Here is a 13,640-nt window from a genome sequence, read left to right on the forward strand (position 1 = left end):
CTCTAACAGGGCTGCGTCCCTCGCTGGCCTCCCTCCTCTCCTGCCCTTTCCCCCTCGCTCGCCGAGCCAGCCGCGTCAGCCCCTGCGATGCTCCTCACACGGTCCCTCGGACTCTTGCTCCGGCTGTTTCTTCTGCCTGGGATCCCGCTCCCCAGGGAGCTGACTCTCTAACTCCCCCAGCATTGCCCAGGAGACCTACCCTGACGACCGGTGCAGCACTGCACGACGTCCCCAACACGCACGCACCTGCTACGACCCTTCCCCTACAGCACCAACAGCCACCTAGCACACAGTGTCATTTACTTAGATGATGCGTTAATTATTATCAGACGTCTCCACTCATTAGAACGTACGAAAGCGTGTTTCTCTGTTTTTGTTCACGCTATGCACCGAGCACCTAAAACAGAGCCTGGCACATACTAGGTGCTCAGTATTTACTTGTTGGATGAATGGATGACCCCCCCACCCCCACCCCCCAACCCTCAGACTCTGGTAGCATTTGGTCTGTTCTTTAAATGCCACATATCACTTTGCCATGCGCTGCTGTTGGGAGTCAGGGTGAGACTGGTCGAAGCATTCCAAAAATGCTAAAGATAGTGAAGTTCTCCGTGAGTTGATTTGACACATGACCACTGAATGGTGGAAGGTAGTTAAGAAAACTTGCGTTTTAACTTGAAGAATATTGATTGACACTTAAAAGGGAAAATGCCTTTTATCTTTTAAAATAAATGTTTCTATTGGTTTATGTTTTAGAGTAAAGTAAGCTAGTTTACAGATTCGGCTTACAGTTAAAGGTACTAGAGAGAAGGGTCGGGGGAACTTGAGCCTATTAAGTCATTTTCCTTTGTGCTTTCTAGTGACCCCTGGAAAAGTAAAACTTCAGCATTTCCTGTCTGTGTCTCTCTTTCCAGTCGCTCTGGCCTTTGACCCAAATTACACGGCTGGCATTACGCCCCCATACCTGGTCTACCTGAAATCCAACTACCTGCCCTGCACGGGAGCCCTGATCCACCCGCTGTGGGTGATTACAGCGGCGCACTGCAATCTGCCGTGAGTAATGAGCCCCCGGCCCTCCACGCTTGGGGTCCTCAGGCTGGGCACAGACCCAGACTCAGCCTGGACCACTGCCCAAATCCATGGGCTCGGGGAGGCCTTCTGGGATGTGCGGTGGTAGAGAAACAGGCCTGTGGGGAGGAGCTAGTGACGGGCCAGAAGGATGGACAAGCCGCCTCCGTTAAGTCCTCTCAAGAACACCCATATTGCTCCAGGAGACTTCACGTGGTATTGGGGGTTACAAACCCGTCAAGCCTCACGGAAGAAAATGTCCAAGTCGTTGGCTACGAGAAGATGATCTATCACCCGTACTTCTCAATCACTTCTGTGGAGAATAACCTCTTGTTAATCAAGCTGAAAAGATATATTCAACTCGATGACCACGTGAAGCCGGTCGGCCTGCCCAGTGAACCTGCCCCTGAAGAAGCCATGTGCACCGTCTCCACCTGGGCCTTCAGCTTGTGTGATGTCTGTGAGTGACCTCAACATTCTTCTCTCAGAACCGGACATGCTTCCAGCCCTTCCCTCCTCCTGGCTTCCGCAACTCTCCCCCATTACTTCTCCCAGCCTCTTTATTCGGCCTTTTATCTTCCCCTGTACCTCATCGAGCGAGTCCTTCACGCCTGCCCCCTACAGCATCTTTCCATCACCTTTGTTTTCCTAGTGGAAAGAAGGCATTTGTACTCTGGTCCTAACGCACTGTGTGACAGCTGGTCACTTCGCCTTGGACCCTCGATTTTCTTAACTCTAACACGTGGGACAAACTCTATTGGATCTTTTCAAACTATTCCAGGCAATAAAAAAAAAGTAAAGCCTTGAAATATCATGAAATAATACGACTGTATTAAACACAAAATACATAATATTGTGCTAAGTCAGGCAGACCTTCCTTGTGCAAGACTGTGATACAAATAATAAAAAGTTTAAGAAAAATATTTCTGAAATATTTTTAACTGATTACATTCTGAATATTCGCTCATTTATTCAAAAAACTGAAGAACTACTATCTTTTTTTTCTTAAACTTATTGGGGTGACATTGGTTCCTAAAATTATATAGGTTTCAAGTGTACAATTTGTAATATCATTACTTTTATTGGTAAAAGTCTTCTATACATAATTTGAAATCACCGAACTACATGTTCCACCTAAGTTTTCTATGTCACATTCTTTAGATTCTATAAAAATAACCGAATAAGTTAAGATGTTTTTCTCTTTTCTAAGTTTCTGCCTGTCTGCCTACTATCCTATTCCAAAATTTTCATGCAAATACTAATCAACTGTCTATAGTTATTAATCGAGGTAGTAATGAACGCTGGGGAGGGAGCTGATTAACTATAAGGAAAATGGAACTATGATACAGTCTGTTCAAAGAACTAATATAATTTTACTCATGATTAAGTTTATCTGAGTATATTTGGTGTATATCGTACAGTAGACACCACGGTACAGAAAAAAAGAGGCATTTTAAACAAGCTTGGCAGGTTACATTCACCTATCCACCCCCTACTTTTTTTTTGTAGAAGCCAAGAGGTGGCTCTACAGTTATCCTAGTAATGCTACCATTACTCAGATCTTTTTAAAATGCACTTTGGTAAACACCTGCAGACCTTGGGGTGTATTTTCTGGAATATAGTAAAAAGTAAAAATTCTTTTTTTTCCCCACCTCTACAGAGGTATGATCGACAAATAAACACTGCATGTATTTAAGATATGTAAACTCCATGTTCAGATATATGTGTAGGTACATGGTGAAATGATGTCCCCAGTCAAGCTAACTATCCATCACACAGTCACCTTGTGCGTGTGCGCACGCATGTGTGTGGCGAGATTATTTAAGATCTACTTCGCTACTTCATGAGCCGGAACAAAAAATAAACTGCATTTTTTTTCATAAGTCACATCTCTTTTGGTACAGCACGATGAATTAAACATACTGCTCACCCGAGGGACACGTGCCTATTTCCAAAACTCAAACTCACTCTCAAAGGACAAAGAATTTTTACTTATCTAGAGGAAATTATGCTACGTGAAATACACCAGACACAGAAAGACAAATACCGTATGACCTCACCAGATGTGGAATCTAAACAAGTTGAACTCACCGAAACAGAAAATAGGATGGATGTTGCTGGGGCTCGTGTTGGAGATGTGGGTGTGTGTTGATCAAGGGCTACAGACTTGCAGTTCTAAGGTGAATAAGTTCTGGTGACCATAGTTAATAATATGGTATTATGTACTTGAAATTGTCTAAGAGCATAGATCTTAAATGATCTCGCCACACGCGCGCGCGCACAAGCAGGAGATGACTGTGTGATGGATAGTTAGCTTGACTGGGGACATCATTTCACTGTGTCCACAATATCAGAACACGGGGTTACACACCTTAAAATACCTGCATTATATAGCAAAGGGAGAAGTAAAACTTGCACAGTGAGAAATTGTTCATCTGATAATCTTCCTGTTATCCTCACGGCTACAGTTCCGATTTCTCTCAGTATGTGGTCTCTCTTTCTTTCTGCTGGGAGAAGAAGAAACGTGTTGAAGATGAGGGAGAGGAGAAAAGCAGGGTTGTGATCTAATAACGCTTCAGGCAGTTTTACTTCTCCCTTTGCTACAGCCAAGGACCCCGACTCGCTGCAGAATGTGAACATCTCCGTGATCTCCAAGCCCCAGTGCCAGGACGCCTATAAAACCTACGACATCAAAAGCAGCATGCTGTGCCTGGGCATTGTGCCGGGGAGAAGGCAGCCCTGCAAGGTAACGTGCTCTCCATGCCTTCGTTTCCTCCACGTTATTCCTTGTGCCTTTTGCCTGAAAGAACCTGGTTTCCTTCTTCCCGGCAGGAAGTCGCGGCTGCCCCAGCCGTCTGCAACGGGATACTCCATGGAATCCTGACTTTTGCAGATGGGTGTGTTTTGAGAGCAGATGTCGGCATCTACACCAAAATCTTTCACTACGTGTCCTGGATTGAAAATACAATCCGAAACAACTGATTCCGCGGCAAGAATTCTGCACCATGTGACGTAGCCGGCACCCACGTCCGGTCACACAACCTAAACAGACTCCTTGGGTTGCATCTCGCATACCTGACTCACTTCCGCTCGACGGAGCGGGTGACGTGTACCCCCCTGTACTGTGTGACTACACATGATGACCTTTCTTCTTTCCCTCCCAACGAAGATGAGACCAACTCAACACCCCGTAGGTAGCTGCAGTTTACAGAGCAGGATTGTGTTCTAACAAATTGATCATTGACTTATTGAGAAAAAGGCCACTCGGTAGCCATTTGGGGTGACAAAACCCCTATTACTTGCATTGAATTAACCGATATATGTGCAAGTTACACATGCCAAGTGGAAAAAAGGAAGTTCCGAGGAGGAGCGAGCTAACTAGCAACACAGGCGAGGGAGAAGGTGTCGGCAGGGAGACTGGGAGACACTGTCCTGCTCATCCAACTCTCACCCTCAGGCCGAGATTCTGGTCATGCATTTTGTGGCATTCTTGGGAGGGACTTGGGCCAGGAGAGGTTACGACAAAAGTTCCCTGGGGCTTATGACATAAGAAGGAAATATTCCAGCAGTAAATATTGTCCTCTCCAGGGTTCTAAAATCCCTAAGCCATTATCGCCTAGCTCACAGAGGGGAAGGGCAGCTTTTCACGTATGGATTATTAAGTGCAACTGGTGTCTTATAAGTTCTTATAAGTTCTAGGTGATGAAGCGTTCCGTGGGCATCAGCTTGTTGTCTGACCACCATCTCTGTAAGGGTGACATTTCTGGTTGGAAAGTACATTCCTCTTCTGGGGAATACATAAATCATCCAGTTAATTCAGGGATGGTGGTGCTGGGAGTGGTGATGGCCAGAGGAAAAAACAGCCAATTCTAGAACATGTCATTTTCAGTGAGGACGAAGTGCTACTCCCTCCACAAGGGAGGGGCCCACCTACCACCACCTGGCTGGTGAGATCCTGGGGCAGAGTACAGATCAGTACTACATCAGGGCTGCGGCTGGTCATGGAAACTGGCAAACTGGGTCTTCGGCAGTGGTGGTGGCCAGGTGAGACTCGCGAGAAGTCCCTGCATTTGGTCCCATGGTTCCTTTTATTTATGAAGTCGTTGGAGAAGAAAAAAAAAAAGAAAGAAAGAAAAGAATACATACTTGGGAGAATGAGAGAGGACTTCAGCACCAACGTGTTAAACAGAGCCCTGCATAAATGAGGTGCAGTCTTTTCACCCTCGGTGAACTGTTCAAGGAGAAATCTCCTTGAGGTCGTGCGTGTGGGCTGAGGAAAGATGCCCAGAGCAATCGCTTATTTGGGCCTTCGGAGCCTAATATACCTCTGCTCCATTTAGGATTCTAGCTGAAGATGAAATGCTGCTGAGTGTATCCAAATTAATGACAAAGAGATAGCGCCACCTCCGTGCTGAGTCCACCGGTGACATTAAGTCAGGCACTTAGTCTCCACCAGACCCTAGTGACAAACCAGAAGCTATTTCCCAAAGAGGAAAAAGTAGCATGATTTTGCTACCACGTCTAGGGATCTCTCTTTTGATTTTCTTATTACGCTTTGCTATAAGCTTCATTTAGTATGCTAAAGATATTTCTAGCACCACTGGATCTACGGAGTTTAAACCCGAGAAATAAGAGCATTTCGACCTGTACCGGCTGGATTTCTGACTTAGTCCCTTGCTAAATTTGCACGTATGCTAAAGATACTTTTAGCACCACTGGATCTACGGAGTTTAAACCCAAGAAATAGAGCATTTCAACCTGTACCAGCTGGATTTCTGACTTAGTCCCTTGCTAAATTTGCAACTTTCTAGATCACTCATTAAATGGCTCAGAGCATGATGTCCTAATGACATACATGTTGCTTATAAAAATTTAGAAGCCTTCAGACATCATTCTAAACAGTAGAGAGCACAAGGTACACTAATGCGTTCATTCCAGTGGAGGAACTTGACATCCACCCACGAGTCTCACTGCAGAAGCAGGTGACCGGATTTTCACTGGTTATATCACCTACCCACTACCACGTATCTGCCTTTCTATGACCTAGGGAACTTGTTACTTCCTGTTTATCTAGTCCTATCAACATATCGTCAGTATGACAGACCGATATGGTTCCCTTTGAACCAATATGATACCCTTTGAGATTGTCAAACTCAGGGCCAGAGCAATGATGACTGCCTGAGCACGAAGGTAAAACTATACTGCGGTCTCTGCCAAATAAAAGCTAATTCATTCTGAGCTTCTTGAAGACAACGTACAAAATTGCACTTGCTAGATGAATGCCAAATGTGAAGGACAGTATTTGCTCTAGTGAGGAGGCTAATATGGAACAGCAACCATAACTGGTGTCACCCCCGGATTACCCGATAATCAAATACCATCATTCCCCATTACTCTTTTGACCTGGCCAACCTAAAGAACTGACTGTGGTTATAATAGAAATTATCGGCCAGCATGTTTCAAGTCTGTGTTGGTGGTACTGATCTTTGCAGTATGCTAATGTTTTAGATTTACTGAAGGGAAATGGCACCGATTTGCTCGTAGCCCCTCCTGTAATAAAAGCCCGCACTTCACAGGCCCGGGAGAGACTGCAACAGTTGTGGGGATTCTATCAGTTGTAGAAAAAAATTCCACCTGCCCCCCACCCCTACGGTATGCTTAAGAAATAGGGAAATAAGTTCTAGATGATTTTAGAGCCCCTACTGAATTATCCTAGGGAAGACTTAGGTTAAAAATCCATTTATTCCTCCATTTCCATACGCCCTATTCTGATCTGAGGATAGCACGGATAAGAAGCCTTCCTCACCCCCACTGCAAATCAGTACTAACTCCGAACCAGAATCTCTTAAAAAATTTAGCTGTGTTCAGCCCAACCGGCCAAGTAAATCGACTCGGTCGCTTCTGTACAGACTAGAAGGCTCCTGGCAGTAGAAGAGGGTCTGCTCTCTCAGGCACCCAGGCTCCCCTTCATTCAAGGGACATTGAATCGGCCAATGTAACTGAGGTTTGCTGACTCACATCGGTCCGCTGTGACCAAATCTGTCAGGCATCTTGTTTTGTTTTGTTTTCTGGTTTAAAACGACGGAATTCGCACTCAGAAACCTGAATGGTGGGATGTCATTCTAAGTGTAACTGGCAGCATTGAGAATTCTGATGTTGCCACATATCTGAGCCATATTCTTTACCTGCTCTTTAAATAATTTTGCTAGAAAGTTCCTTCTCCACCTCCCTTACTCCTTTATCTCAATTCATATTTATGCCATCGGAAAATATATTGCTTTTCCCGCCAAATGATTAGATTCAGTTAGTATAATTCTGTCTGTTCTCATCTGGTCCTGTAGAATTTCCGATATCAGAAAGTACTTAATGAGAAAATAAAGTTGAACGGGCAAATCACTCTTAACAGCCTGAAGGCAGGAGACCCACATCACACAGATCGGTATTTCCTATCTAAATAATGAAGGGATAACATCATCCATTCGATCATAAAACACTGTTTGTTAATATAATATTGAATGCCAATAGTAACTGAAAAAAAATTTTTTTAATTTAAAAAGCAAAACGTTATCAGATCGGATCACAAAACAAAACCAAACTATAAACGACGTCTGAAAAGGTATATCGGTAACAACAACAAAAGCACTGTTTACACCCCCCAGCCTCTGCCAGCCAAGGAGGGTTCGATTAACCGCCATGGAATCAAGGAACTAGGCCATGGTAGACACAAGTCACGGTATGAGCGAGCAGCACCGCATCTGGGAAGCGTCCGCGGAGCGCTCAGGGACTGACTAGGTAAAAGGGACCCACCAGAGCCAAGGTGCCTTCCACCGCTCCAGCCAGAGACGCCGGGCTGTAGTCGCTTCTGGGGCGGCCAGCAGAGGGCGTCGGCTTACCTTTAAGCGCAGGTGGCCAGGTGGCCGGTGCCCTGCCCTAGCCTCTGCCTCCCAGGGACGGTGTTCTCAAACACAGGTGCCCTTCCTGGAGGAATGACAGAACACAGGTAGGTATGAAAATGTCCCCGGGGACCTGGGCGGGTGCCAGACCTCCTCTCCCTACTGTCTTTTCCTCTAGAGCCGAGCAGGTGTTCACAACACTTGAGAGGGGGCTGAAAGAAGACCAACTCTGGTGACAGGTGGCGGGCCCCTGTCTGGGCAGATTATGGAGAACTGTGGGCACATGGCACCCCCTAGTGGAAAAAAAACCTGCCCCCTCCGCCAGCCCCTGCGCTGCACAACGACCCGCACCGCCGTTAGAGGCCGAGGCGCCTTCGAAGCGCCCTCTCCGCGCTCACGCCCACCTTGCGCCCGTTACCTGCTCACTAAGTAGACCGAATCCCTCGGCGACAGAGATGCTCCGAGCGAGACGACAGTGGCTCGAGCACTGCGGCCTCCAGGTCGCGCACCCCCGCGGGAGTCCCGGGCTCTGCGCCCCTCCCCCACCACGCACCTCTCGGCCGCTGGTCCCCGGATGTTCGCCCGCCTGGCCCCCTGGCCCCGCCCTCCTCGCGCTCAGGTGCAGACCCGGCTCAGAGCCTGGGCCTTGGGGGGTAGGCCCCCCGCTGCGTTCCGGACCCTCGGACCCTCGTCCTTTCTAGCTTAGGCCTCCCTGTCGGTCTCACTTTTAAAAAGGGCCACCTGAGACTGGGCTGTGGGTCGTTGAGGTGGCGCTGAGCGCTGAGAGCGGGGATCTAACGGAGAACCGGGATCGAATTGGAAAAGCGGGTGTTTACTTATGCTCTGGGAGCAAGTGGGGCCACACTGAGATGTTCATTCTCCCCCTTTCCGAGCTCCCAGACTTTCTCCGGGTTTCTTTCCTGCCGCGTCCTCTTTCTACCCTACTGCGTGACAAGGTCTGGAGATGGGGACAGAGGCTTCAAGGAATGCATCGTCAAGAACGAGGACGTGGCATGTGTTTAGGGATAATTGGTTTCTTAGAAATGATCCTATTAATAGGGGGAATTTGGGTAGCACAAATTCTAGTAAGTGTAAACGCTATACAAATGGATTTCCTCAAAATTGGCTCTGAGGAAAACATAGTAAATTCCCCGCGTATGGAATCAGCTCTAGTCACCCTGACGTGTCCAGAATGCGTAAACCCTTTATTTGAACAATTATTAAGGGAAATTCCTTTTGGCGCGCCTCTTAAAGATATTATGAATAAATTATAACAAACTGAATTACTAGAACCAGTTTATACTCCTGTTCCCACGCAGTTAGTAGAAAAATTAGTAAGGATAAGAAATTTACTCATAACCTGTGCCTACTATAGAAGGGCCTCCTTTTGTGGCCTAGTGGATAAATAGAAAACTCTGGTATCCACCTAGGGGGGCTAATAGTATGAAAAGATTACCTGATCTTCCTTTGCCTTATTCAGAAGCTTATAATAAAGATAGTATACATGTAGTGAATAAAGATAGAATTCATGTGCTTTATAGTAGTTTAAGTTTCATAGAAAGGCTGGCTAGGTCGGGATCTCCTTGGTGCTTAAAAACAAAGGAACAGAAACTTAGCTTATGAAAGCAGCTTTGTAAAACTGATTTTTATAAATATTTTCCTCATTACTGCACCAAGGAAACTTTTGAACAGCTATGAGAAAGGTTCAGCTTGAACTTTAGATATAGCATAAATCAAATAGCATTTAAAAGATTTCTTCAGGCAGAAAGAAGAACAATGTCTGCCCACAAGCCAATACTTGCTGTTATGAATACATCTATCTATCACCTTTACTTAAATCAAACTGTATCTTACGTAATAGATATAATAATTAAAAGTTTAGATTGTTCCATCAGGTAGTTCTGTTCTAATGATTGAGAGAAAAATGTACTAGTTAATCATGAACATTAAGAATAATATACTCTATAAGATTGTCTGCTCCGCCTAACCACAGAAATTTAACTCCCTGCTACCTTAACAACAAAGTATAATCAAATGCCAAATAAAAAGTATAAAAGTTGTACTCAAATCACAATAAAACGGAACAGTGTCACACCGCCTCTGAGCTGTGTAGTCGACTGTCTCCCGCGCCGACGCCTTGCCCACCTTCGGGGCCCCCTGGATCCTGTCGTGGCTGGACTGCGGCACTTTCCGGCACCTGTCTGGGCGTCGAGGATGGTGTTAAATGCCATGTGCTTTCTCTGCGTGCAGGCTGCGGACACCCGAGACCATAGCCAACGCCGCTTAAGCGCTTCCTGCCTACCTCTGTCTTACACGAAAGGCTTCACCGGAGCTGTTATGTTTGACCCTCGCAGTGACCCTCCGGCTGTGTGGAGTTACTGTCTGTACTTTACAGATGCAGAAACTAAGTTTCAGGGAGACTAAGTCTTCCCCACAGTTCACAGGTGGCAGAGCCAAGGTCTCCGCCTCAGTCCCCCAGAGTCTGCGGCTCTGTGGCTCATGGCTGTGCATGCAGGCAGAGGTCACTGAGGGCAATGGAGAAGCCGCAGGCAGACTCTACTTGCAGTAAAGCCGCCAGAAAGGAGGATCTGGGGTGGGGAGAAGCGGGCTGGGGGCTGTCAGGGCAGAGGAGGAGCCGCTTGAGTCTGTGGGTGGGAGCCAGGGCTGGTTTTTATTCATCTACCCAAGGAGGGTTTCTCGCTGTGTCTTTACTGCAGGCGCAATACAGGGTTCTGCCCTGCGTCACATTGGCCACATGCAGCCTCAGCTCGGTGTCATCGACCCGCTCGGCCTGGTAATCTGCTCCGGAAAGGGATATGGCCTGCTTTTCCCTAGGATTCCGCAGAGTGGCCAGCATCTGGAGTTGCCCCTGGGTATCCTGTTGGTACCAGCTCATCCAGGGGTACTGGGAATTCTTCAGGAAGCAGCGCAAGGTTTCAGCCTGTCCGCGACGTACCAGGGCCCATGTGGGCCTTTGCTCCACGAAGCTTGCAGTGGCATCTGAAATACACAGGCAGGCCAGGCCGAAGGTGCTGGGGTAGGGGCGGGGGAGTCACCCCCAGAAATAACTAGTGAGGCCAAACCCTCCAGAGGGTGAGGAACTGTGCCTGGGGAGGTCTTGGCAAAGCTGGGGTCAGGGAGCGGAATTTTCGGCACCTCCCGGTGCCCCAGTGACCCAGTCCCTCCTTTCCTCCCTCAACCCACTGAGTGGCTCTCTCTGCTTGGCATCTGACCTGTTCTCATGGCAGCCGTGAGAATCCAGCCCCACAGAATGCGAAGTGGTACCATTCCCTGACCCCGCAGGCCCTCTCCAGCAGGACAGTGGGACAGGGGGCCGTGGGACAGGGCCAGCCAGGCAGGAGAGCAGAATCCTGGCCTATACGGTGGCAATTAGTGGCTGACACTCTCTCTCGGCCTGAAACTCAGAAGGGAGTGGCTTTTCCAGGAAACTCAATATCTTGTCTCATCTTCTCACTGAGGTCCAAAACCTCAAACTGGAGAGCGTTTCCTGTTTCCTGCACACCGGCACCACTCACATGCATACGAGCGCACACCCCACATTTACCGAGTGCCTCCATGAAGGTGCTTGGCCCTGCACCCTCTCATCTGTGTCCCAGCGATGCCTAGGACAGTGGTTCTAAATTGTGCCTCAAATCTTCCCGAGGGATTAAAATATCTCAGTGTAACCAAAGGACACTAGTAGATTGAACAAAGACCCCTCTCCCCCACATGCTACACAGATGGGCAGAGGCTGCTGCAAGGCTACCCTGGGCAGTGGACAATGGACACTCATCTCCAGTGAGCAGTGATTTCCTCTGCAAGGACAAAGCCAAATTCAACATAAGAGACTTAATTCTCCCTGTTAAAAATAAGGGAAAAGACTTCCTTCCCATCCATTTTCTTAGAGCATTTACTTTAGAAAACTTGTGAGTTCTTTCTCTGTCTCTTGAAAATGTATGTAAGTTCTTTTTTTTTTTTTTTAAAGCCAAGCAACCTCTTGCCAGGATTAAGACCCAGGAATGTCTTTCTCGAGGATCCGCAACCATCTCTTTGAAATATAAACATCGAGGTAGATGAGCCTAACTTAATTTAGAGCGGACGCCTCACGCCAAGTTGCAAAATGACTCCCTGTCATAGATATATGCCAAGTTTATTTTCCTGTAGATAGAGCCAATTAACAAACACAGAGGGACACCCCAATTACCAAACACAGAGGGACACCCCAATTACCAAGGGACTCTAGGATAGACAATGGATTCACAAAAAGTCCCGTCAAGTCCTCTCATTTGAGGACCAGTCATTGCTTGTCTTGAGAACATGTGTGTAACGGGTCGTGTCTACTGGCCTGTATAAGAGGCAGAGCTTGCTTTCTGTCTGGACAATCTCTTAGCAAAATGCCTGTGATGTGTATCACATGCTGATGTAATGCTTATTCGTAATCAAACACTTCTTTTCTCTTCTGCTTTTGTGGAGAGGTTATCCGAGTGGGGAGGAGATTTTGTATTCAGTTATAATTTCCCCAACAACTCATAGCTCTGCCATCTCCTAGTGGTGTGACCTCGGGCCTCGGTTTCTTCCATAAGATGGCTATAATAATGAAAGCTATTTCATGAGAATAAATGGATGAACACATGAAAAATTCTTAGAATAAAGTGTAGACGAAGCACTTAGTAAAGTTGACTTCTATTATTCCATGGCAAATTTCAAAATCAATTAAAATATGATCGAATTAATAGGAGTTTTTATCTTTCTCTGATCGCTTATCACTCAGTAATCAACTGAGATTAAAACTACATGTCCTCATAACTTTTGAACATTAAGAGGCCTCGTTTTTCAGAAAGTTGGAAACCAATGATCTGGGAAATTAGATTTAAAATAAGGCTCTGTGTCTACGAATCTACCACCTCTCCGGCCTCAGCATTTTACAGACAACAGTATGGGGACACAGTGCGGGGTGGGGGGCAGTTGGCAATTGAACTTCACCACTTCAAGACCTGGAACTGCACGGTATCTAAGTCGGCGTTTGTGTGTCTGCTCGTCTCAGACACTCGATAAATGAAGACAGGAATGGAGCGGGGCAAGCCCGCAGACCCCAGGAGAGTCCCCACATGGAGGCCCAGCAGTGGCCTGGCATTCTGGGGGTTTGCACCTCCCAGGTTCACTACTTTTTAAAAATCTTTTGAAGTTTTAATACATACACCAATCCGGCACCCATGATTCTGGCAAAGGTTAGCAGTCATTGATGCCATTTGGTGGCAGCATAATACAGTTTATAATCCACTTATTCATAATCTTGCTAACTTTGAAATTGTGTTTCTTGATTTAAAAAGATACAGATTCTCATTATGTACAATTTTGTGTATAGAGTGACTTCACTAATATTTTTCTGTATCGTGCAGTTTCAAAACTGCATAATCCAGCTGTGGACCAAATGTCAATTGCACCGCTTCTAGGCACCCCGTGCAGATTCACTTTGGCCGTTTGCTCCCTGACCCATTCCCAGCCTGGCCACCCTGGAGAGGGATGAAGCCCTGGGAAGCACTGCCCAAGTCTCACATCTTGAATACCAGAAAAATGTACAGGCCAAGAAGGATGTGTCCTCGCCCCAGCAAGCCATGTGCATTTAATTCCGACTTTTCGCTGTGGAGAGAGGCACTCTGGGACGAGATGATAAAAGGAAAC

The 13,640-nt window shown here is 46.7% G+C and overlaps 1 protein-coding gene and 1 gene segment (V, D, J or C); one reads left to right on the top strand and one right to left on the bottom strand.

Moving 5' to 3' along the window:
• Positions 1–4,047, top strand: part of PRSS58 (serine protease 58) — a 4,803-nt gene extending 756 nt beyond the window's left edge. Inside the window, exons 2-5 of the mRNA XM_006910463.1 lie at positions 912–1,050; positions 1,269–1,525; positions 3,672–3,811; positions 3,898–4,047. Of these exons, the coding sequence (XP_006910525.1) occupies positions 912–1,050; positions 1,269–1,525; positions 3,672–3,811; positions 3,898–4,047 (686 nt within the window). The remainder of the gene's footprint in view (positions 1–911; positions 1,051–1,268; positions 1,526–3,671; positions 3,812–3,897) is intronic.
• A 6,467-nt stretch (positions 4,048–10,514) lies between these two features.
• LOC102878064 lies at positions 10,515–11,426 on the bottom strand. The segment is given in 3 exon segments: positions 10,515–10,546; positions 10,671–10,958; positions 11,192–11,426. Coding segments are annotated over 3 exon segments (375 nt in total).
• Positions 11,427–13,640: the final 2,214 nt, after the last annotated feature.

Source organism: Pteropus alecto, unplaced genomic scaffold (genome assembly GCF_000325575.1).
Source record: "Pteropus alecto unplaced genomic scaffold, ASM32557v1 scaffold22, whole genome shotgun sequence".
Classification (NCBI taxonomy): domain Eukaryota; kingdom Metazoa; phylum Chordata; class Mammalia; order Chiroptera; family Pteropodidae; genus Pteropus; species Pteropus alecto.